At 39.9% G+C, this 25,385-nt stretch overlaps 1 protein-coding gene across 3 annotated transcripts in view; it reads right to left on the minus strand.

The window, feature by feature from the left end:
- Positions 1 to 890: 890 nt before the first annotated feature.
- Positions 891 to 25,385, minus strand: part of CPNE3 (copine 3) — a 29,939-nt gene continuing 5,444 nt past the window's right edge. For all 3 annotated transcript variants that reach the window (XM_066626683.1, XM_066626685.1, XM_066626684.1), the window contains exons 3-17: positions 24,347 to 24,481; positions 21,660 to 21,839; positions 20,505 to 20,579; positions 18,873 to 18,944; positions 17,618 to 17,701; positions 16,954 to 17,043; positions 14,235 to 14,333; positions 12,689 to 12,775; positions 12,312 to 12,371; positions 11,041 to 11,174; positions 9,777 to 9,831; positions 9,097 to 9,148; positions 8,538 to 8,671; positions 6,898 to 7,134; positions 891 to 4,231 (exon numbers count right to left, since the gene is read on the minus strand). In XM_066626683.1, coding sequence (XP_066482780.1) covers positions 4,109 to 4,231; positions 6,898 to 7,134; positions 8,538 to 8,671; positions 9,097 to 9,148; positions 9,777 to 9,831; positions 11,041 to 11,174; positions 12,312 to 12,371; positions 12,689 to 12,775; positions 14,235 to 14,333; positions 16,954 to 17,043; positions 17,618 to 17,701; positions 18,873 to 18,944; positions 20,505 to 20,579; positions 21,660 to 21,839; positions 24,347 to 24,478 — 1,614 coding nt within the window. In that variant the 5' untranslated portion in view covers positions 24,479 to 24,481 and the 3' untranslated portion in view covers positions 891 to 4,108. The remainder of the gene's footprint in view (positions 4,232 to 6,897; positions 7,135 to 8,537; positions 8,672 to 9,096; positions 9,149 to 9,776; positions 9,832 to 11,040; positions 11,175 to 12,311; positions 12,372 to 12,688; positions 12,776 to 14,234; positions 14,334 to 16,953; positions 17,044 to 17,617; positions 17,702 to 18,872; positions 18,945 to 20,504; positions 20,580 to 21,659; positions 21,840 to 24,346; positions 24,482 to 25,385) is intronic.

Consider the following 25,385-nt stretch of genomic DNA (forward strand, 5'->3'; position numbering starts at 1 on the left):
GTATACGTTAATTTCTTGTTTCTAACTCAAGTAAGCTAACTGGACCAATGACTTGGTGGGTGGTCAACTCTATGGGGATCCAGGAAGGTTTTTCTTTAAGGCTATTGTTTTCCTGGTGATACTAGGCAGTCTGGGGACTTCTATATATAAAAGGAGGGGTGCTATGTGCAGGACATGACCTAGAGCTCGGGACACAATGTCTCATGTTTTAGAATCCCCCTGCAAGTATAGCAAATCCAGCAAATATAAAAGTGTTTGGGTTTAGCTAATGCAAGAATTGTAAAAAGGCATTGCTAAGGTTTGCAGACCTTAGCGTTTGATTACTTGTAACGTTTGATTACTTGTTGTTGGCATCCTTCAGTCTCGAAAGACTATGGTGTCACGCTCTGAATGGTGGTTCTGGAACAGTGTCCTCTCCAGAGCGCGAAGCCTGGGTAAAGTAGGTATGGAGGATAGGCTGTTACCCATGCAGCAAATCCCCCCTCTCCACGTCGCTGAAATGGTCCAATGGAAAGGCAGAGGCCAATACGCTTGGTTCCAGCGGCGTCGCAGGAGTTGCCAGAACATGACTGTATTCAGCCATGAACTGCCTCAGGGACTCCGGCTCCGGATTTTGCCTCAAGGTTGACTCCTGAAGCCTTTTCCATAACTGGATGTAGCCACAAGGCAGTGGAGGTTTGGGATCAGAGTTTTCCTTCTCTCAGATGAGCTGCCTTCCCAGGCTAACGAGTCCCATCTACCCGGTGGCTGTTTAGTCGCCTCTTACGACAAGTACATGTATGTACTTGTTTCCATATGTACTGTTTCCATATCAGCACCATTTTGTTAGCTTTGATTCACAAAAGTAAGTTCAAACTTATAAAAATTCAAGGATTCAAAAGGCAGGCAAGAACATTTCTCCTTTATTTAAAGAAAATATGGTACCTGCTACCAAATCCACAGCAATCACATAATTGTTTCAAGGTGAAAAAGATTACAGGAGAATGATTAGGAGTAATAAATGACCTTTAATATATTGTGTCATATGGCACCAGCATGATGTAACATCTGAAATGAACTTCACATGTAAAATAGTATATTACATAAAGAATGACAGAATGCATATAAAGTCCATGCTGTGAGGTATTTTCTTCATAAAACTATGTTTTTGGTATTTTCAGAAGTACGATTTTCTTTTTGTTACAAAATTTCCAATAATCAATTCTACCACAAGGTGGTGCTAATGCATTGTCAGGGAATCAAAAAAAACAAATGAAATGACGGGTGGGGAACATTCAATGTCATTTGAACGCCACCTTTCTGTTAACATTTAACACAAACTGTTCTTGACTACTCTTGATTATTGTTCAAAGGAGGTACAATTCAGCAAGTTTGAAAAAATCAATTGTAAACTCTGCAGGATTCAAGCCACACTACCCACTACAGGGTGACCTGTCTTGAGATGACAACAGCACTGCGCGTATTAGATACTAGACTGGATTGCATGTTTGAGATGGCACCTGTATAAAACACTACCTTTTCTTTCTTGCTACAAGATTGAAAATGAATGTGTGACGGTTTTAGCAGATGGAGATTTGCAGACTCTTAAAAATTCTCTCAGTACATAGGGGGCATTTTTATTATTGCTGTTGCACTCATTCTAATCCTGAGATCCTCAAACATGTGGGCTCTAAACCAAGTAAATGCTGAAGGAGGCTAGCTATAATCTAGTAAATAACATTCACGAAACACTTGGGTTTATGTTACACTTCCACTTTCCAGGGATATATAATTTAGCATTACAATCCACTAACTCAGTGGTTCTCAAACTCTCTGGGAGTTCTCAAACTCTGGGAGAGTTTGAGAGCCAGTAAGTCCTTGCAGGGGTGGGGGGAGGCAGCGGGGGCAGGGGGAAGGGGGCTGCAGGGGCTTGGATGAACTTGCTGATCGCTCCACACCCACTTTCCCTGCTGCAGGGAGCCCTGCCAGAAGTTGCGCCGGGCTCCCCGCACCCCAGGGAGGCTGCAGGAGGCTTGGATAAGTGCACCCAAGTCCCTGCAGCCCCCTGAGTGGTGCGATCCTGGGGATCGCGCCGCTGCCTTCTTCCCACCTCTAGGCTGCCCCTGCCCCTTAGGGGGGCAGAGACCAGGGCCCTCAGGCTGGGGCATCACAACGCCCCAGTTTGAACAGCACTGCACTAACTGAAAGACCCTGATCTTAAACACACATACACACCCCAGTTAGCTAAAAGCCAGCAAAGTTTACAAAACAAAGTCATGCCCCTTTTATACCATTACTGGAGAGAGTGAATGTAGATGTTGGTGCAAAATAACCTTCATGAGAATAGCATCTTGAATCAGATCAACAGTTGAAATGTTTAAATTTGGGTGTCTACATCACCATCTTCACTTATTTTCAAACTAGTTTACTGGATAAAATTACAAAATCATGAGCCCAATGGCCTCCATTATAAGCTACAGGCCTGTTAATTTTTAGCACTTTGCTCAATTAAGGGCAAGCAGTGGGATGGCAAGTGGTTCCAATCTCAGGGAAGCATACGGGCATGGTAGGTTCCAGATCCTGGAGCCACAAACACCGACACAGGTTTTGTGCTGTTGCCACTCAGATCTGTATTACACAACTTAAAATCATTTCCTGATATTGGCATGGTCCATTTTACTTACAGCATCCAAAAACACCCAGACAAAAATACTATGTACAAGCTTTCACCTTACTGACAACATAATCAGACACAAAAAATTCATTTTTGAAGAGAGCTTCTTGATATCAATACGTTTTTGGAATAAATAAATGCAGCAGGTGGGTGAAAGTCAAGCATTCATTCCATAAACTACGTTTAAAGAAAGACACACTACAAGAAAAGCAATCAAAAAGGTGCAGTGGACCCAAGAGAAAAGAATACATTTATGTGAAAAGTGGGGAGAGGGGGACAGTTATTCTGGGCCACCTGTAGTACATCAGTGCAACTTAAAGACAATTGTATTTTGCACTGCTGAACAAAGATGAATGAGACATCCTGAAACTAAGTCAGGAAAACAGGATTTTTTTTCAACTTTACAAAAAAGTGTAAAAACAGTATAAATTCAGCAGCACATAGACCTCTCTTTGTGTACAGTTATTTCATGGATAAAAACCATTCATTTCTCACTGAATTTCCTAATCCATAAACAAATCATGTGCTGCACCTTGGGCACAACTTGATCCACCAAAGTGAATGGACTTGCTATACAACTTATGGTCAAAAGAATCCTGGTCATCTTGACATCCTCCATGTGGAACTGAGATGGACCAGATGGGCTGGCACTTAAACATCATGCTTACTTTAATTTTTAAAAAAGCACAAACATACATGGGGAGCCAAACTTACCCTCTATGTTTATGGAAGCTCCCTCCATCAATAGGAGGAAAATTGTATCATGGAAGGGGTCCTATCACCTCCACAAGTCCATTCCGTTCATGGAGGGAGCTTCTGCCAGCATAGCAGCAAGTGTGAATTCAAGATTCAACCTACAGCTTGCATCTGTGAGTCTCCGCTCCAAATCTTATTTTTCTTTCAATTATATACTACTTCATCAAGTGGCCAACATTCAGAAGGACTATGTACAAGTCACTGGGCAAAATAAAGAAGGTTGCTTTAAAGCTGTCCTAGTCTTCATGCCTCTCTACAAACAATTGAAAATTTTATACTTTTGTTGCTTTGAATAGGCCAGCTTCTTTTAAAGGAAAGCAGTGACAAAGATGGCTGCAATACAAGCTGACAAAACCTGCGCTATGTTACTTAATCATAGCAGAAAAGTCACTGTGCTTCATTTAAGGCACTGAAGGAACCAGAGGAGCTGATAGCATCACAGAAACAAAGCTGCTTCGCCCTTCCTGAAGATGTATGCTGTTCGGAACTATCATTTTCTCCCCATACACACTAACAATGAATTGCTAAACAAAAATGGCATCTTTGGCAACAGAGAATGAAAAACAAACAAGTGTACCTTAACAGTATATACATTTTAGGCAATGTGTTAAGAGGCCTTCTTGTCCACGACTGTCTTGACACTGCACAATAGGTTGTGTAGAGACCTCTTGCCTGGGATAGGATACTCACACCTCCTGCTCAGCTTCCAACTTGCTTTGCTGCTGGGTTGTTTGGGGGTTGAAGCTTGTATGAGCTGAAGTAGTTGACCACTTGCTGAGGCACTTCAGCCAGAACACTTTGAGAAAGGGCTTCCTTGGGAGCCTTAAGCCAGAGAGAAAAAACAGTTTTAACTATTATTTATTATTTTATATCCCACCTTTATGCCCAAAGGGCACACAAGGCGGCTTACAGCAATTAAAAATACAACATTAAAAACAATAATCAAAACAATTTACAAATAATTAAAAATCTAAAGAACAAACCCCGTGGATCCTCATATAAAAAAGCAAGAAAGCCGGCCAGCCTGTCAACAATTAATCAATAGTAGGAAAAAAAAAAAAAGCACACAAGTCACTGGTAATTTGGGAAAACTATCTTGAAATCTTTTTCTTGCAAATACTGACAAGCTGGTCAAGAATCACTTGCCTCACCATTACCTGTATGAGATTGCATACTGTGAATCAGCAACTCTTTTATGGGGCTTACAATCCAATCTAATAGGTCATTTACAATAATGAATCTATTGATTCACTGTCATAAATGGTGCATAACATTCTACAGCTACCATGAGCAAAGGAGCCACTGGTGTAAAAACTGCATGCCAAACCCTACCCCCTTCCTGATTTTCCATTCTGCCCTGCCCTCTTCTCAGACTTCTGTCAGCAAAATTGCTGATTTGTGTCCAAGGAAACCAATAGGCAAACAGGTAGCTGATCAAGAGGCAAGTAAAAAATTTTTTTTTTTAAATTTATCACTCCCCCCACCTTAGCATGCAGCATGCACTCCGGCAGCACAACTGCATGGTTGATGGGAAATGGACTCTTAGATACTTTATTAGTTGGCCAGGAATCACATGATGCAAGAATAGCCTTTGAGAAATGCCCATAAAAAACTGCCACTGTCCAGCATTGTAACATGACATAAAAATTAAGCAATTAAAATTGGTTAATCAGTGCATTTTCTTCCAAGAGCTACAGGTCACAACTTCCTCTGAAGCAGCAGTATTACTTAAATTCAACGACAAACATTTCCTCATTTCAAGATCCAAGCATGAGATATGAAAAATGGATTCCATTTTTCCTTGCAAGTGGTGCCAATTAAATAGAGTGGTTTAGGCAAACTATTAACTAGCAAGTTAAAAAACAACCAACAGTCACAAGGCATTACAATATAAGAAACACTCTTTCCCCTCTTTGCCCTATAGCAGTTTACCTAAGCAAGTAATGGAAAGCTGGTGCTTTAATATCAGCTTTTCAGCAGGGGATGGAAATGGAGCATAAAATGTGCAGAAACCTATTATGAGATTTAAGACACAAATTGGAATTATTAGGCCTCAAGAAATGGACTCTTATGAAATCAAAGTAGCTTCACTTTCCATCTCGTTTCTACAAACAACATTGCTATGATGAGATATTTCGACAATAGACTGTATTGATCCAATAAGAAGAGGAAATGTATGCTAGTTATTTCACTCTAGAGTGATTGATGAGTTTTCCCTGCCATATCATTTGATGGTAATAGGAAAATTTTATTAGACAAAAAAGCAAAACACTCTTCTAGGACACATCATTGTTCTTTCATCCACAACTTAATTCGTGCAGTGTACTTGCCAAATGACTCAATTCTTGTATCAAACATCCAATTCTCAATCATTTTTCAATTAGTACAATATTTTAACCAAGTTTATCCACTAATGAGACCAGAATCACAGCCATTCTCCCCAGTTTGAATAAAAGATTATTGTAGTTACAGGAACAGGCATATTTACATCAAGTTGCATGACCGATTCTCATCAGACAACCACTGCTGTTCTGAATCACTGTTGATTAGTGGGCCAGATCTGCAACATTTTGACTCCTATTGAAACCTTCTGAACATCTGAAATACCCAAGGCATCATCTGATAGGGCATTCCACTTTCAGGTGCTTTGCTTTCAAATGAGCCACCACTACTACAACCAGCCAGTGATATCCCCTCATATAGTTCCACCAGCTACTCCTTCCTCATTGGCTCTCAGTGGGCAGATGCCAGTATCTAGGTAGTCCAAGATGTTAAAATTAGAGCACTCATTACACTAGGAACTAGAAAAGCAAGTGGAAACCTCCTCTGGCCAGTGTGACCACGGGGCAGTGTGACCTTGGGGCAGGGGGGTTGCACACACTATTCCCCAGGATGAGCTGTGCAGCAAGGGGAAGATCGATCTGGCCCCCACTATCAACATCAGAACAGCTGCAAGGAGCTCACCTCCCCCTCCCTCCCTGAAAATAACTCTGCTCCAACTGCCAATTGATTAGGAACTGGAGAAGCAAGTAAAGGCATCACCAAAAGAACTAAGGTGCTTCAGATTGCTTTTTATTGTTACTGTAAACTGCCTTAGGAATCATCTGATCAAAGATGGTGTGTTAATTCATAGGTAATTATGAAATAAATTGGTTAATCAGAACTAAGCATTGAAAAAGCAGGAAGAAGGCAAAAGCATTGAAAAAGCAGTACTATCCTGTTCTGCAGTTATATTCCAACCTATACATAGCTTCGGTTTTGGAGTTTTTTGGTAGAAACAGCACATTTAGACCCTCAGTTTTTTTTCTGGGCATTTCCAAAGATGTGTTTGAACTGCTGCCAGCTGAAGGCACATGCCCTCAAATGGTAAAATTACCAAAGCCTTTGGAATGCACATCAAAGCTAGTCTTTTGATAAAAAAAAGAATGAACAAAAATCACTCCATATCTGCTTAGAGTTCTTTGTGTGTCACTAGAAACAGTACTCACATTCTGGAACTGTCTGAATGGCACAAACTGGACAATGTCTCTAATAGCAGCCTCTCCTGAACGAGATCGTAGAGCACCAGTGTCGCTGTCAAGAAACTCCATGGCACTGAAATCAGCTCCCCCAACACCAACAATGATAATGGACATAGGAAGTTTGGCTGCATTGACAATGGCAGATCTGGTCTCATCAAGGTCTGTTATCACACCATCAGTGATTATCAGGAGGACAAAATATTGCTGTTGAATAAATGCAAAATGTGTTAACACTGAAAAGTTTGAACTCTATATATGCACTCCTGATATACTGTTGGAGGGTGGTTTCAAGACAGTGCCAAAAGGGAAGATTCAAGGCATAGATAAAAGGGAGTTGAGGGGGGTGTCAATTGCCCTGGGTATCATGCCTTGGGGGTGCCATTCAGGGGCCTTCTGAGGCCTGGGAAGATGGTGCCCAGTCTCTCAAAGCTTAGGAAGATCTCAGAAGGTCCACCAGAGGACTTAGAAAAGCACTTACGATTTAACGAAAATGGGAATGGCTTTCTAAGGCCTTAGGGAGGCCTTCAGAGGCCTGAGGAGGACAGCCCAAGCCTCAGACCACTCCTGGACACCTCTGGGGCATCTGGCCCACTGGGTATTTTAAAACTTTTTTTGCCCCTAAGTGCCAGATCTCTTAACTATGTCACTACATTCAAATGATGAACACGGTTTATTCAAAGATTCCAACATGTGGGAAGTTCCAAAACTTGATCTGGAGAATAACAGTGTCACAAAATTTAAACAATTTTGTACATCTGAATATTTTGATGTTTATTAATTTTGGCGCAAGAGTTTCAAATATGCCATCATTTTTGGCATAGTATCAATAGCTCAGCCACAATTTAGGCAGCTATATAATACAACAAGTATTACAATGCATTAGAATAGATAAAAACACAAAGTTTAAATTATCATCTTTTGATGATACAAAAAAATCAGATTACCACTGGAATCGGTGCCTCTGAATCGTATTGGAAACATTAAAAATTCAACATAAACAATTTTTGTATTACTAAATGTAATTCGCACATCTTTAGGCAAGTAAATACTCATAATAATAATCTCTGCACATACAGATAGTACCCGGACATTTTAAAACAGTTTAACAGAGGGAAGCTATCAATTCAATAATGACGTTTTATTAGTAGGGGTGTTTGTTTCCAGCGAGTAAAACAGGATTACAGATTAAGTCTTACTGAACCCCATGGGCTTACTTCAAATAAAACAAATGACACTGTTTTCAAACATCTGTATACATTAGGGCTCTTTTGGTGGTGTCCACAAATTTTGAAGTGCCCTTGATAGGCAGTCAAAATATGTATATATTCAAGGACTGGCCTGAACCTATGTATTCTACATCAAAGTCAGCTCTCCAGCTACTGGATCACAATGCCCACCTCTTTACTTACACCCCAAGAATATGTGTGAAAAAAACCTCTGAAAATAGACCTCGAGTGAGACTTTTGCCCTTTATTCAATTTGGTGATACTTATCCAAATACTGTCAGTGAGGCTTGCAATTCTGTTCCTTATTCATTATTTTCTGACTCCAGTTGATAAGAAATGACGAGTAAGAACATTACCATATGACAAAACTGAAATACTTACTGAGGCTGTTCTTTGTTGGGTAGCTGCTGCAGCAAATCTAGCCACGTGGTTTATTATTGGAGAGAAGTTGGTGGGCCCATACAGCCTTATTTGAGGAAGGCAGGCCCGGTACGCATCCACAATACCTTGGATTCCTGAGGGGAAGGATGAACATTCAATTAACTCCCCATTATAAAAGTTTGAATCAGAAATGACTTCACAAAAAAAATGAGCAATGTCACAAAAAATTGAGAGAAGAAATCATACATATCCAAGTGCCTCAAAGTCTATTATTTCACTACGTTCGTTCATAAGTGTTTGATACTGTTTTTAACAAGTAATTTTTCCCTCATGTTTTTCCTGCAAACTTTTCTTTATAAAAGTGAGGCTGTTTTGATTAAGAACATCAAACATGCACGTTTTCCCCCACGCTGAAATTTACTAGCACATTTCACAATTGTGAAATTGCAATGGTGTTAGTTTTAAAACCAATGATCAACAAGCTAACCAGTGTTTGTTATTAGCTATGGAAAACCCATAAGAATCAGATTTATTCTTGTCCTAATATTTCAGAACTTACCAGTACAGAATGGGTTTGATGGGTTAAAGTTCAATGGAAATTCATGCGACACCTGTGAATACACAAAACATTTTCAGATTTTATATATGTCCAACTTTGAGAAAGCAGTTTTCATTCTGCTTCCAAATTACAGGGTTCTGTTCCAGAACCCCTAGTGGATTAAAAAAAAATCAGTGGAAAAAAAAAAACAGTGGAAAAATAGATTTAAAGATCCACTTCCAGGTTTCTTGCCCCTCCGTTGCTCCTAATGGAATAATGTTGTGCCTCAGCACCCTCAGGGGTTTGATTCTGGGACTCAGCACCCTGAGGGGTTTGATTATGATATCCCTGCTGATATCATAAAATGTGTTAAATAAAAGCAGTTTTAAAAATTAAGAAGTGTGTCCCTTTACAACTGTGGTTTAAAAACAGCTTTTCGTACTGTTGTAGAGAGGCAGTCAATAATTAGCAATGCATTTGACTCCCTGCCTTTGCCTGGCTCAGCTGGAGAATGGAAAGATCACTCATATGATGTGTTTCCACAACAGTAAGAAAAGCAGTTATTAAAACTAATTTTAAATGGATGCATTTTTCCCCTTCTCCAGGGATCAGCACATTCCTTTTCATATGCAGTGGCCATTCCTGTTGAGTCAAATCTGTGTATAACAAGGTTGGACCTATACATTTCTATACAGGTTTACCTGCCATGAGGGAGGGATCTGAGCACCAAATCCAAAAGCTGGAAACATCTTATCTCTAAAATTAAGAGAAAAAGAGATTCTAAATAAGTTCACAGTTCCAAACACTTCACAAGCCAGAAACATAAATCTGTTAATACTTTTGTGTTGCAGGTTACTTTTGTGAGAAACACTTAAATAATTTTTAATTTAAATTTTGATCTGAGCAAGGATGTCACATCCCCACATTACATGTGCTTTAATGACATGACTTTTATATAGCAACATCCCTGCCATCTTCTGTTGCCAGAAAGGAGGAGAGTCTCCTCAGAGAAAGAAAATCCAGTTGTAGTGGCTTGAAAGGAAAAGGAAATTCTTGAAGCAGGTATTGGACTATTATCCTGTTCTGAATGGGGTTGCACTCCCTCTGAAAGAGCAGATCTGCAGTCAGGAAATTCTCCTGGATGCATAGCTGCTCCTGGATTCTCAGGCAATGGTGAGGGCTTTTGCTCAGCTTCGGCTGACCTGGTAGATGCAACCTTACCGGTATCATTCAGAGTCCCTCCTGAAAAGCAAATAGTTAGCAATTTAGGTTATGTACCGAGACATATCTGGTCCAGATTGGAGATAACAATGGATTCTAAATGAAGTATGTGACAGCAAACTTCCCTGCCTCTGTCCTTGGTCTGGTACCCTTTGGCAGAATCCTCAATCCACTCTGGAAGGTTAAAAGATCCTCCACAGAGCAGGACTGTGTAGAGTTCTGAAGTTATGCAGAGATCCCTCCTTCTCTCTCTTGCACAAACAGAAGTGCCTTCCCTTTGCAGAACACAATGTTAGATATAAGCACATGTATGCAACATCTAATCATGCACGTGGTTCCCTGCCCAACTAGAGATAGACATAAGAAAAACTGCTTGCACATGTGTAGTACCGCTGGCTAGAGCAGGGCAGGTGTGCACACATTCTGAAGATATGCAATCCATTCAGAGCATGATCTGCTGCACAAACTTGTGCATTGTTACTGTAATTATTCCAATGTTACTTTCACTCCTTGGATGCTAGAAATGAACTGCTAGCCTGAACTGTATTTTCCTTTATGCAGAAGGCATACTAATACTGGCACAACCTCCCCAGTTAATAAGTCATCTCACAAGCCAGAACCCCAGCTGCCTGGCACAGATATACTGTAAGCAACACGAGGGAAAAGAACCAAACATTTAAATTTTCTCTTTGACAGCACAATTCCAAAATACGCAGCATTTAACAAAATCACTTGGAAACATACATATCATAGTCCTGAATTACCGTCCCCACAGACCAAATAGCAGTCAAGTATTCATTCACCCCGTTAGGGCTGATGTAATGTAGAGAGTCTGGAGAGCGAGGATCTCCATTAGAGCCCGTAAAGTCAATGCCAACCTGTCAAATGATATACAAATGCTGTGACAATTATTTTGCACCCCTAAGTAGCAGTGCTAGTACAAGTATTAAGTAGGAATTATGCAGAGTCAAGTCTGAAAGAAGTAGTTCCCTTCTTCAGTCCCCAGCAATTAGTCTATCTTTAGGCTATCTGCTCTTTATTTTAAACTCAAAGCCACGTGAAGCCCACAGATAATGCAGAGTTATCAATTTGCAATACATTGTCCACTTAGCATAGAAGAGTTCATTGTTAGGATAAAAGTTATATACTTCATCTTGTCAGCAAAGAATCAGTATAAATGATACTCTTATACACTTCCCCTATACAGAGGAACAAGACAGGGATGGCCCTTTATCCCCACTGATGTTTATTTTTGCAACTGAAGCTTTAGCAAATATCAGGGGAATCTTTAAAAAAAGCCAGTAAAGTCCTCTCCTAGGACTAGTCCATTGTATCTTTATCAATGGGAACAGTCTCCAATACTTAAATTCACCACCCCTACATCAGCTGGAGGGGATCGCCAGTAAAGTCGCCCCACATTCAAGACTTGTCTACAAATAAGAGTATAGGACTCCTTGATCAAAATTAACTTGTTTCCCCAGTTTATGCCCCCCCCCCCAAAGAGATGCAGTCAGAACACACATAGTGCATGCTCCAGACCAGCGGTCCTCAAACTTTTCAATCTCCAGAGCCCTTTACACCCCTAATCAGAGTCTTGCACTCATGCATGCAATGGAATGTCAGGCAGTCCCAGAGTGCTGACACACGTGCTGAGTGACACAATGCCAAGCAGATGGGTGCCACATAGGCTCCATGAGCAAATCATATGAAGGGTTCTCAGTGAATCTCAGGGCTCCTAAGGAGCATACTTTGAGAACCACTGGTCTAGACAGTTTTCCCACCTCTAACACACAATGGTGGAAATTTATGTTTTCATAACATAATTCTGTAGTACCTGTAGGAACATACACGTTCAAGTCATGGCTGTGACTGGTCAGGATGTTTTCTACAGCTACATCAGACCTACCTAGTCCACTCCTTTACAGTGGTATGACAACTGTGTATCCTTATTCTGATTCTTCCTGAGTCAAAAGGGAATGCCCTGTGTCACTTTAGATGAACTATAGACTACTTACAGTAAAATTCAGCTGGCACCCTCCCATGATGTAGTCAAGGAAAGTACATTCCATGATAATCTGCAGAAAAATCAAGTGTTCAGTGATACATTCATGGCATAAACAAATGTATCAGATTTTCTTAGAACTCATGTTCACCCTCTATATCCATGCTAAACCCTTTAAACCAGGGGTTCCCAAAGTGTGCATCACAATGCCTTGGGGTATTGCAACAAGCAGACAAAAGCATCATGGGCCATTCCCTGCCTGGCAGTGAGACTACAGTGTGATGCCGAAGACGGCAGAGAAGAGGTTTTCATTGCTGAAAGAGCCCACCTGCCCACCCTGAGCCTCTTACAGAATATCCAAGTAAAAAAATGATGTTTGAAGATGCTGACCTCACAGTGTTTCACACTCACAACTCCTGAATTTTTGTAGCTTTTCTTCTTTTGCCTCTTCTTTTCATTGATGCATTCAAATTCAGCCTACAGAAACATGAAAGCAGGACAGAAACACACAAACACACACATCTGTTTAGGCTATTGTTTTAAGAACACCGCTTTAGAAGTTTACTAAATTCTCAGGAGCATAGTGACATCTGACATCTTACTTTCTGTGTCCGGCCTCCCTGTGCCTCAGAAAGCCTAACAGAGGCACTTCTGGTTCTTCAGGCCTCCACAGATTCAATTATCCATGGGGGGCCTGGGAATGGATCCCCTGTGGATACCGATGTCCATTGTAGTTACTGTTTGCCATCAGTTCCCAAGTCACAAAGAAGGACTACTTGCTTGCTTCTGCAGGTTTTTTGGTCTGTTGAGGTATTACTGGTCATAAGTGTGAGGTATTGCTGATCATTATTTCTAAATACTCAGCTGTAAACTGCAGCCCTAGAAATAGTCTGAACTACAGCTTCACACATTTTATTTTCATTAAATTTGTTAAAATAAAAGGACAGGAATAAGTATAAAAGTATGTTTATAAAAATATAGAAACCATGTCACACTATAACTGAAACAGAGTTACATACCCCCCTTTGGCAGGTTTTACAAAACTAAGTGTTTAAGTTCAGTGATATTTCAAATCTACTCTGAAATTTGATTATTGTGATTGGTATCCAATACACTACTTTGCTCTCCTGTTTAAGGGAGGGGAAGAGAGAGATAGAGAGAGAGAGAATAGAGTGTTGTGGTGTAATGATTAGCGTCAAACTAGGAACAGAGAGGATCAAGGTTCAAATCCCCATTTAAACATGAAACTTCTTGGGTGCTCTTGGGTCAGTCACTATCACAGTATAACCAACATGATCAGGTTGTTAAACATTACATTGAGCCTCTTGGGGGTAGGGGAGGATAGAATAATAATACCACCAAGCAAAATGTGAATAAAAGGTTCTCACTAAGTTTCATTTTATTTCTCTGAATACCAGTTGCAGGGGCGCAAAGACGGGGAAAAGTATGTCTTTATTACTTGTGGAATTTCCAGAGGCAACACCACCGTAGAAACAGTGCTGGACTAGTAGGCTTTTGGCCTGATTTAGCAGGACACCTCCTATATTCTTAAGCGTTATAAACTTACAATAATTCAAATAAAAATAAAATAAATTTAACTGATTTGAATAGTGCTTTCCCCAAATGTCCAAAGCTTAATGTGTTAATCGACACAACTTGTATAATAGCCCTGAAACAAGCAGTCAGTAATATTCACTGTACTATAGACGGGATCCGAGCTTAACAAACAATGGCTTCTCTAACTATACCCAATGAGTAGAAAGTGGAACAAAAATTTAAACTGAAGTCTGGTTCACAGTTCACACTTTTCCCCACGATAAAATACCATTACTCTTGCGGTTGCAAGCTCACCAAAGGCTTGGATAAATGCACTATTCCTATTTTTTTTAAAAAAAACAAAAACAACAACAAGATTCAGTGTACTGTATAGACTTACTGGTGACTGTCGAGATGCTTCTTTCAATTTTGACATGGTGGTTTGAAAGGTCCCAATGAGATCATGCGACCCATCGTTGTCGTAATCATAGCACTCAACCTAAAAAAAATAATATCAACATTATCCAAGAACATGGATACAGAGGTAGTATCATGAAATTCAAAGTCATGGGCAAATAACTGCCACCGACTGAAGAAAAGAAAACAGGCCTATTAAGAAAACAACAGATTAATGATTTGTGTTGAGATTGTGTACGTATTATTGTGCCATTAGACTAGAATCACCCAATTACCAAACTTCTGAATATATATCATTTAAGGCCTGGGCACACAACTTATTGCCAGCAGGCCTATTAGGCCCATCACCTGAAATCATCAGGACTGTGGGCAAAGGAGGGAGGGGCAAATGAGGAGGGAGCTGGCTAAGCTGGCCCTCCTTCCTCTCTGGCTTGTTGTCTTCTCTTCTTGCCCTCCCCATAAATCAGAGGAAGGGACTGGCATAGGTCTAAGTAAATCCATAAGGGCCCATGAGGAGACGGAGTAAAGCAAGTAAACAAAAGTGTTTACTCGCCTCTCCGCCCCCACATGGTCTCTGGCCACCTGTAGGATGCGGTGGAGCCTATGAAATTGTCACTGTGCTCTGCCGGCAACCTTCAGTTAGGACTTGGTCCCGAGGCTGCAATCCTATACATAATTATTTGGGAGTAAGTCCCACTAAACTCAAAAGGATTTCTGAGTAGACATGCATAGAATGAGACTTTGAGGGCATTACCTTAGTATTAACATGCATACACATGCACTCACTATCAGTGCAAACAACATGCAGGAACCAGTATCAGCAAAGACTGTGGAAATAGATTTTGATGTAATGAAAGCACACAGAGTTAGTGGAGTAGAATTCAGGGAGTGGGAGAAAGAGGACAAATTCTCTCCAATTTTGCTTTAAAAATCTTTCCAAATTTTGCTATTACAATGTTAGTTTGGTAATATCATTTGCATAATAAGCAGCTGACAAAACTGAGTATCATTTTATTATCCAAATTGAAGCACTAACAGTTGGCCAATTTAGGCTGCAATCCTATACACACATTCCTGGAAGTAAGCCCCAGGGAATGCACTGGGACTTACTTCTGAGTAGACATGCATAGGCTTGCACTGCTAGTTCTCAAACTTGCTTATTTGTTGGACAAGACTTCCTAGCCGTAACAGAACAGATAAATGAATGCATGCCTGCTCCCAATAAGAGAAGCCTTCGGTGACTCACTTCAAAACACACACACAGTTCAGAGATAATGTAATGAGATACACACATTGTTTGTGGATTATGGCTAAATACACAAACAGTAATTTTAACACATGAAAAGACATTTCCACCAAATAGAGCGAGAAAGATAAGTTTTACTTACTACAGTAAAAGGACCAGTTACATATGACACCGTGTGCATAAAAGTATTAAAGCATGGTTGAATCAGTCATAACAAGATAGCGGGTTTCCTTCCTTATTAAGGCAATATAGCTTTAGGTCTGAATCTTTTACGGAAGGGTGCAAGATTTTCTTGCACCTTTTCGGAGGAGGATGTAAAATAAAAGGCTAAATTCCAATCAATGTGCAAAGGCCTGCATATTCATGACATTTCTCCACTGTTTATTTTGTTCCTTCTGAGGCAAGAATCAAGCTACACAGGTTTGATCAGAGGCCTACATTTTGACTCATTCAGGGATTTAAAAAACACACCATCTTGAGAGATTTATTTTGCCACTGAATTAGAATACAAAATATCACTATTACGCATAGAGAAGAAAGAAAACTGCCACTTAAATTATCTTCCCCACTCCCCTTCTTTAAAAATAAGGGACGAGGAAAATAAGTAGGCCAGGATAAGCAGATGGTGAACATCTGAACACTCAAAATGAATTAAAGTTAATAAGACATGACAAAGTACACTTTAATGAGCTGAACAAATACATTCTTCCCAAATCCAGTGACAATGAAGTGTGTGAGAGCAGGTGGAATAGTAAGTTATTTCTTTTTTCCCCACAAAGCTATTAAAATGTATTTTCTGGACAGATAATTTAATGCTTGCCATTTACTGCTTCACTTTCAAGTTATTTTGACAGTCAGCATACTGTTGGAAGCTCTGTAGAGGACATGGTGGGGGGAGAGAACAAAAATTCTGGGTAGTGAACTTTGTTGGGCACAGTTAAAAGAAAAACTAAACAGAGTATAATCTACCACATTAAAAGGGAAAAATATATAAAAAGGACAAACTACAGCTAAAGAAGTCTTAAATGACTGAATTATGTATAAACAGAGAGGCTACAATGGATAACATGAAGCTATAAATGCAAAGCTTCTTGGTTGGACTAGCATCACATCCATTGCATAGACGTTTGCATTAATAGGAGCCCTGAATCGTGAGCCTCATAAGATATGTGTCCCTTAGAAAAGAACATCTGACAAAAACTAATTACATGTGTACAAATGAAAAAGAAACTGTTGACATAATCAATATTGCGTGCAACTCAAGCATATTAACACTACGCAAAGACGTTCAGCAGGGCTCTCTCCTCTATTTCTGTTCCCGAATGAATATAAATTGCTTTTCCTACATAAGATCTCATTCTTAATTCAAGTATCCTATAAAACAGATTTAAGCCCCAAACAATTCAAAATGAAAATTTAGACAGAACAATGGATGCAAAAAGAGAATAGACATTACCTTGATAGTTTTGTCCATATCGCCATAACACAAGGAGTTGAGAGAGATTTTAAATGGTCTCCAGACAGGGTTCAAGTTATTTTTAATAACCTAAACAAATACAAAATAAAATATATATTTTTAGAAATATCAAAGGGCTTTGCATTGACCATATCTGATAAATACTCCTGTTCAGTAATCCACACAGCTATCAGGAAGAATATTGAACATGTAAGGGTGCTGCCTTTATTCCAGTAGAGGAGGGGTGTCAAACATAAGGCCCACAGGCCAGATGCGGCCCACAGAAGCAGTTTATCCGCCCCCCCATTATAACTGGGCTCTCCCAACATGCTCATTAGACTGTCTCATATCTTGAAACATGATCTGCACATTTTCTCTTCTGTGTTTGCAGTTAACGAGTTTCTATATGAGAACAAAGTGCTTATTTCTGGCAATCATCTGCTTATAATGACATAATTTCATCATGACATCAGCAGGCACCATGAATGCTAGTCAGCCTACTATATGAAATGAGTTTTATACCCTTGCAACAGAGCATCTTTTCTCTGCAGATGCTGTCCTTGCAGAAGCCAGTGGTGCTGTGATAATCAGAACAGTTAAATACACAAAAATAGGTAGTGAATTCAAGTTAATGCAATACACAAAAAGAGAAAGAACACCTTACTTCTGTTCTGTGTACCATCACCCAGTTTCCTTCAGAGATCTGTTTGTGAAATTCCAAATAAGGATCAGATTTGCCAAACAAATCCTGCAATTAAAAATAGGTTATTATTCAAAGTTGTCTTAAAGGGGAGGGTTTTTACAAGTGTAACTTTATTATCTCCAGTTAGATACAAACATTCAGCAATACACACTTCCTCTTTTCCAACAGCACTGCACCTGACACAACTGTGGCTCCATTCACATCATACTTCTTTTAAAATTCAGTTCCATTCAGTATAACGCTTTTGAGAGTGTCACTTCCTCAGAAAAGGGACTGCAGGAACAATAGCAGCAGGCTGGACCATCAAACTGTACCAGTTAAGATAAGGGTGTACCACCCATAAAAGGGTGCCAAGAGGAAGCCACATACAACCGCACTGACACACACAAATCATAATTGTAACACAAGTCTTTTAGACACCAGAGAGATAGTTGTGTGAATCCTTAAGATTCTGAAAAACTCTTTGATGTAAATACCAAAGCTTTCATGGTTGGCATTCATAGTATTAAAATAAATATTGTTTGGGCTGATAGAAAAAAACTGTTTTATTTGACATAAAAGTTGTTACCATTTCTACAACTCCATTGAAGTTAAGTTCTTTCGTTCAAACTACAGAAATCAGCACTTGGAAATTCTGGAGTTTATAAAAGTTCATGGTGTTACAAGAACAAGCCTGGCGGTCATGTGCTTCCTTATCCCTTACATGAGTTACTATTGCTTACATGGAAACTATAGTCAGAGTTCAATCCAGTAAAATATAGTTCGCACAAGCTCTGCAAACCAGGATTGCCAACTACGTATATTTACGATACAATCCGGGATTTCATTAATCATCATTTGTCAGCTCAGACAACAGCATACTATGGCTCCTGTGGAAGCAGAAGTAACTGCAGGAATTACTATAACTACCAATCCTCTATCTCTTCATAAAACTATTTCAAAAAATAAAGCATTGTGTGCAGGGGAGAGTGGCACAAGAAGGGCTTGTTCATGCAATGACAGCCATGATCTGCACAAGGGTGAAGAGGTAATTTCCAGCAACCTTCCCTTCCCTCTGGGACTCTCAGGAGCAGATATTCATGGGGATGCAAAGGGAAGGGGAGGTCAGTGAAATCATTCCTCCTGCAAACAGAAGTAGCACCAAGAATAGAAGCAGATACATGAGCTAAAATAATTGATCTTATTGTTCATCATTAAGATACAAGCAGTTAAGCACCTTGTTATCCAATTTCCTTGCTTCAACTTCAAACATGACCACTCTGTTATCTTTTACTTCTTCGGCTGAAATCTGGGTATACATAAAGACAAGATGTATAATCACAATGATTAGATACTGAATGCTAATAAAGTATGAGTTTTTAGTTAAAAAGTATGATGCTTCTAGAACAGTGGTTCTCAAATTGATGGGTTGTGTGGTTATTATTTATATACCGCTTTTCAATTAAAAGTTTACAAAGCGGTTTACGGAGAAAAATCAAATAACTAAATGGCTCCCTGTCCCAAAAGGGCTCACAATCTAAAAAGATGCAAAAGAATACCAGCAGATAGCCACCAGAACAGACACTGCTGGGGTGAGATGGTTCTCAAACTTATTTTATTTACTTTATTTATACCCCACCTTTCTCCCCGAAGGGACCCAAGGCGGTTCCACAACCCACCAGTTTGTATAAAGGTTCCCTCGTCCCTTTAAGGGGCAGGGGAATGGAAGAAGCAGGGAAGCAATGCTCAGGATCGCATCCCTATGGGGGGGGCCCTTTCCACTTTATGTGGGTAGGGCTGTAGCAGGCTGCAGGAGGTGTGCGCAGCACTCCCTGAGGCCTGGAATCATCAATAAAAGAGGGCGCAAAGCACCTCCTGCAAAACAGAAGCGCTTTGCCACCCACCTTTATTGAGGATTCCAGGCCTCGGGGAGCACTGCGGAGGGCTCCCTGCACCTCCTGCAGCCCTACCTACACAAAGTGGAAAGCACCCCCCCTCGCCCCCCCCTTAGCTCCTGGAGATCGCGTCGCTGCCCTAGCCCCTCCCCACAAAGACTTACTGAGGGAGTAAATGTCCCTCAAAGTTTGAGAAACACTCTTCTAGAAGGTTTTTGGGGAAGGAAATATTATATTCCTATTATTTTCAAAAATACGGATATATTGATAGCAGGCTCTTTAGAAATGCAGCTAACTAGGAGAAAGGGTGGTGCAGTGAAAATGTACGTAAAAAACTGAGAACATTTTTAATTAAGAAAATTAACAGTTTGCAACCAGAGTAGAGAAGGAGGGAAAGAGAGAATGCTTTTTCCCCCACTCCCATTTTAGAACATTAAAGGCTTTGGTGCACCCAATCTGAATCTCTGATTTTATATCCCATTTTACTGTTTTTTATTTCCACTAAATAACTACTGCACCATGCCACAAAACTGCTGTTGAAAATTCCTTTCAGTTTCAAAATTGTTTGTCGCATTGCATTTGGGGTTGATGCTTGAAAAAATAAATCAAAAATTTCCTGGGGCATACAAAGGTAGCTGTGTAGTTCTATAAATCTAGGTTACAGTTTTTAAATTTTAGGAAATTGCCATAAACACAAAAAAGTTAAGCAACAAACTAGATTTAAATACATTGCAATCCTCTGTATTTTTACTCAGAAATAAGTCTCAGTGTGGTCAGAGGGATTTATTCCCAGATAAGCATGGATAGAATTGAAGTTTTAATTCCATTAATGGAAATTCAATGGAATTTCAGCACACAGCTTTTCCCTTGACTGTGTTTATTTTATTCTGCTCAGAATATGAAAAAAACTAAAGAAACAAAATCCCTGTCAAAAGTGATATATCATAAGTAGCAAACAAACTACGCTTTTATACCGTAATTCTTCCTTTTCCTGCAGGTTTGCCATTTCTCTGCAACAGTGGCCTAGTAACTGTTTTGCTAGAAACAATCTGTTAAAACACAGAATATTCATCAGTTATATCAAAGAACTCTTTTAATCCATAATGTGTTAAAAGTTGTTTATTGAGAACTTCTAAAGGAAGAGGGAGAGCATAACATAAGGCCAACTTACGTTTTTCTACAATAAAAACAAGAATTTATACTTGGTAAAGACTGCTTACTGCTCATCTTTAAAAAACGTGCCAAACAGCATTCTCAAAGCAATTTTCATAGCAAAGAAGATTGTTCCCTATCCCAAAGAGATTCACAATTCTAAAAAAGACTCAAGAGAGACCCCAACAAACATTCATTGAGGGGAACACTATGCTGAAATGAACAGGCTGCTTCACCCCGCTAAAGGAAATCCCCACTTAAAAGGTGATCCTATGCCTGGCTAGCAGGAAAGAAAAAGATATTGATAATTAAGGTTTTAATTATTTCACAATAACTTAAATAACTTGAACAGGCTTCTAACAAGTATTTTTGTTTTCTGCATAGCTATACCTAAATATATGCATGTACTTATACTTACTTTTACTTATCTTTGCCTAGGACTCTCCTCTGAGGTTTTGTGTTGACCAAAGAGGAAAAGAAACTGTTAAAATCCTCCGTTCACCGCAATTTTATGCTGAGAAACAACATTAACTCTTATGCTGGGTTATCCACTTAAGTAAAGCAATAAATTTCAATCATTTGCACTTTTTACTAAGAGTAAGCCTTATCAAACACAAGGGTCTTACTTCTGAGTAAACATGCAGAGGATTGTTCTGCAAGCAGTTAAATTATAGAGAATAGATCCTGCAACAATGTTACCTCAAATACCAGATAATCAGCATAAGAGCAAAATGACACACTGCTTTCTTGTTGAAAAACAGACATTTACAAAATTAGAACCTACAACATGCAATTATTTTCCTACCTTGACAATTTTATGTTTTTGTTGACTGTCAAAACAGAGAAATAAGATAGTAGCTATAATTGAGATCTCAGGTGAATTTCATTTCTGTGGGCAAAACTAAATTATTGGCAACTGAAACAATTAGAACAATCCTCTGATAGTTAGAGACTATACAGGAATAATTTACACCTACCTGCCCCAGTGTGCATTCAAATTCTCCTAGGAAATCATCGTCACTCAGATCAACAGTTTTGTTGTCAATGTCATAAATCCCAAATTTGAGCTTCTGGATGAGCTCAAAGTAGTAATCAATTAGGAACTTCTTGGAAAACTTGGGGTCCAAACAGTTGTTGATTCTTTCTGTGCGATCAACCTGTAAAGAAGCCCCACAGCTTCATCATGTGGTGGTCAAGAAAATAAAGCTCACTTCCTACAGTTGGCTTATATCTGAAAGATTCTGCTTTCAAGATGGAATCATGATGTTAAATTTAGCAAGATGCCAAAACAAAACAAAGGGGGGGGGGAAACCAAATTTCTAAATACCGAGGAGATAGCAAAAACTACAAAAGTTATGGACTGATATTAGAATGCTTCCCACCCTCCCCCCCAGAAAGATGAACTAAACTGATATTATCAATGTGTGCATACTGGCAGACTAAACAGATTTCTATAGAAAAAATGTTACAACTTCTGTAATAGTTCTAATGCACATTTCTGGCATGATCCCATGCATGCTTACTCAGAACTAATTTCCCTTTATGTTCACTGAGGCTTGCTTTCCAGTAGGTGTGCACAGAATTGCAGCCTTAATTGCAAGCAAACCCTTTTATTTCAGTAGAACTTATTTTCAAGTAAACATGGTTTGGAAAGCAGCACTTATTCAGCTTACAATGCTTTTTGACTAAACAGCATTTTCACAGTGGAGTGTAGAATACAGACGTGCCCCAGTATCCACGGGGGAACCGTTTCAGACCAGTCCACATATTGCGGATGCCCCAATCCTCCTGCAGGCTCCCCCACTGCCATTACATCATTTTAAACATTTACTGTGGCGAAAATCGAGCTGATTCTCACCCCAGTTAAGTATTTAAAATGATGCAATGTGCGTGCAGGGGGTGGGGGCAACCCCCCACTTCCCACGCACCCAATTGCGTGACATTGGACTATTTTTAAAACTTACTGGGCACACGTTCTTGCTTAAACAGGCTGTGTATGCAGACAGCAGGAAGGAACAGCAGTGAAGTTGTTCTATTGACCTCACTGGTGTTCCCTTTAACCGTTCTGGTTGCAACAGCATATACAAAGCAGCATATACCCTAATCTAAGTGGAGAATAAAAATGAAAACAAGAATAAAGCTTAATTGTGATCTAGCATCAGCATGTTTTTCACCTCACCTCAGACATGTCAAAACTACATAGAAGAGTAAGCGGAGGACTTCTGCGAGCTTGGTGCCCTATCCTTGCTGCTGCCAGTGGTCCGTGCCCATAGCCCCTCCTTCTGCGTTTGCAGCATTTGTCTGAAATGCTGATACACTGAACACCGGTAGAGTATTTCCTTGTGATCACCACCCAAACTGAGATGGCAATTGCAGGAGAAAACTCTCCCTACATTTAGCATGTGCTACTGTAGACTGATTGACAGACTGGTCAATAGAAAAACCTCATTGTTGTTCCTTCCTTCCTGCTGGCTGCAAACACAGCCTATTCAAGCAAGAACATGCACCCAGTAAGTTTTAAAAATAGTCTAATGGTCACGCAGGGGGGGCATGTGGAGAGTGGGGGGTTGTCCCCACTCTGTGCGCCCCCCCCCCGTGCGCCCATTACATCAATTTTAAAAGTTATAGGGGCAAAAATGCTTGTTTAAGCAAGCCTATTTAAACATTTAAAATAACATTTAAAACATTTAAACATAACATTACATTTAAAAATGGGTGCACGGGGGAGAGCAGTCCCCACATCCATGGATACCTGAAACCACGGATACAGGATCCATGGATATGGGGGCCCCTTGTAGTTTAAAAGTAATGCCAACAATTCTCTTAAGCTAAGCAAATCTTCAACAGAAACAATAAACTAGAAAAAAAGAACTGCTGATCAATTGACATCCCAGGATCAGTTTTGGTACAGGACAGTCCTCCAAATGTTCTAAATTTGCACAGGAAAATATGTGGACAGTTCCCAGAATCTCTCTACATTGACCCACACTTAGCCCCACCCCTGCCCTCTGTGAGCTCAAAGTCATTCTGCAGGAACAGATGCTAAACGCAGGGAGAGTTTTCTCCTGCAATCACCATCCCAGATTGGGTTGTAATCTTCTGGAGTTCCGTTTTTCAATATTTCATACAAACGCTGCAAACACAGAGGAAGAGGACATGAACCATTGGCAGCAGCAAGGATAGGGTACGAAGGTCCCAGAGGCCCTCCACATATTCTTCTACGTAGTTTTGATATGTCTGAGATGAGTTAAGAAGTAATAAACATGCTGATGCGAGATCACAATTAAGCTTTGTTTCTGTCTTCATTTCTAGATTAGTGACTAGCTCTTTTAATATGAATAATTTCCTCTGGGGTATAAAAAAATATCCATACCAATCAGAACAATTTAGTAAAAAACATGCAATAAAACCAAGAGAGGCAAGGTGATTCTCAAAGACAACTGAATAGGTGCGCATTCTAGTTATTATAGGAGGGTGTGACTCATTAACACACACATTGACTTTTTAAAAAGATATGAAGTCCTAATACCTGAAGGACAGAGATGAAGAATTTCGGAAGTTAATATTTTCTAATAAAAATGAAATTAAAATGAGGAACTTAACCAGGCAGCAATCAGATAGTATCATCTGCTAAGAGAATTCTACAAGCATCATTATGCTATACCTCATACCACTGCTGTCCACTGGTATGCTGAAGAAGTACACAAAGAGGGTCCGACTTGGAGCCAACATCTTTATCCAGGAGATTGCTACAGGAGATGGTCAGCTCCACCTTTGTTACACACTGTGCTGCCATCTGCTACAGTAGATAAGAAAACATCCAGAATACTTAAAAGATCATGAGGGGGGAAACACAGATTGTAATTGCAAACAGTTGATGGCCACAATCCAATATAGATTTAAATATGCCTAAGCCAAATGAAATAAGTGTTGCAACCCCATTTTAAAATGTTAGTGACTGAGCTTTACATCCATTAAGACATGATCTTCACTAAAAAGAAAAACATTTCAAAAAAGACTGTGGTCTTTTCAAACTCAATAAAGCAAAAGTGTGCCTTTTTATCTGACAAGTATCAGTCATTCCCAAAATACAATATACATAAATGCATTTTAAAAAAGCAGGCAAATACTTCAATCAAACCTCTAAGCTAGCCATTTTCAACCACTGTGCTGTGGCACACTGGTGTGCCGCAAATGGGTTGCAGGTGTGCCATGGGAGTTTGGAGTAGGGTCATTTATTAGTAGGGGCATTTCATTTATTTATTGAGGGATGAGCCCCCTGCTGGCAGTACAGTGTGCCTTCTCAATTGTCAAAAGACTGATGGTGTGCCTTAACAATTTTAGTACCTTGTCAGTGTGCCATGAGACGAAAAAGGTTGACAATCTCTGCTCTAAGCATTTGGAAACAAAATTGTGAACATTAATGAGTTGCCCAGACAATGGCCACCACTGGGGAGGCAACAGGGGCTCTGTCCACCTGGGAAATTGGGAGTCTCCAATATTCTGAGAGGAAGACCTCAGCCTCCTCCCCCCATTCCCTGAGACATGCAGGAATAGATGGTGCCAGTAATGGAAGATGGTCACAATCTGTCAGCAGGGCTGTAGGAGAAGAAAGGCTTGGTAACTGAACAATCTGTATAGTACAGTTCCAGTGAAACATAGAGTCCTAGTCAAGCTCCTAGCACATCTACCTGCGTATAGAT

The sequence above is a fragment of the Tiliqua scincoides genome, chromosome 4 (genome assembly GCF_035046505.1).
Source record: "Tiliqua scincoides isolate rTilSci1 chromosome 4, rTilSci1.hap2, whole genome shotgun sequence".
Classification (NCBI taxonomy): domain Eukaryota; kingdom Metazoa; phylum Chordata; class Lepidosauria; order Squamata; family Scincidae; genus Tiliqua; species Tiliqua scincoides.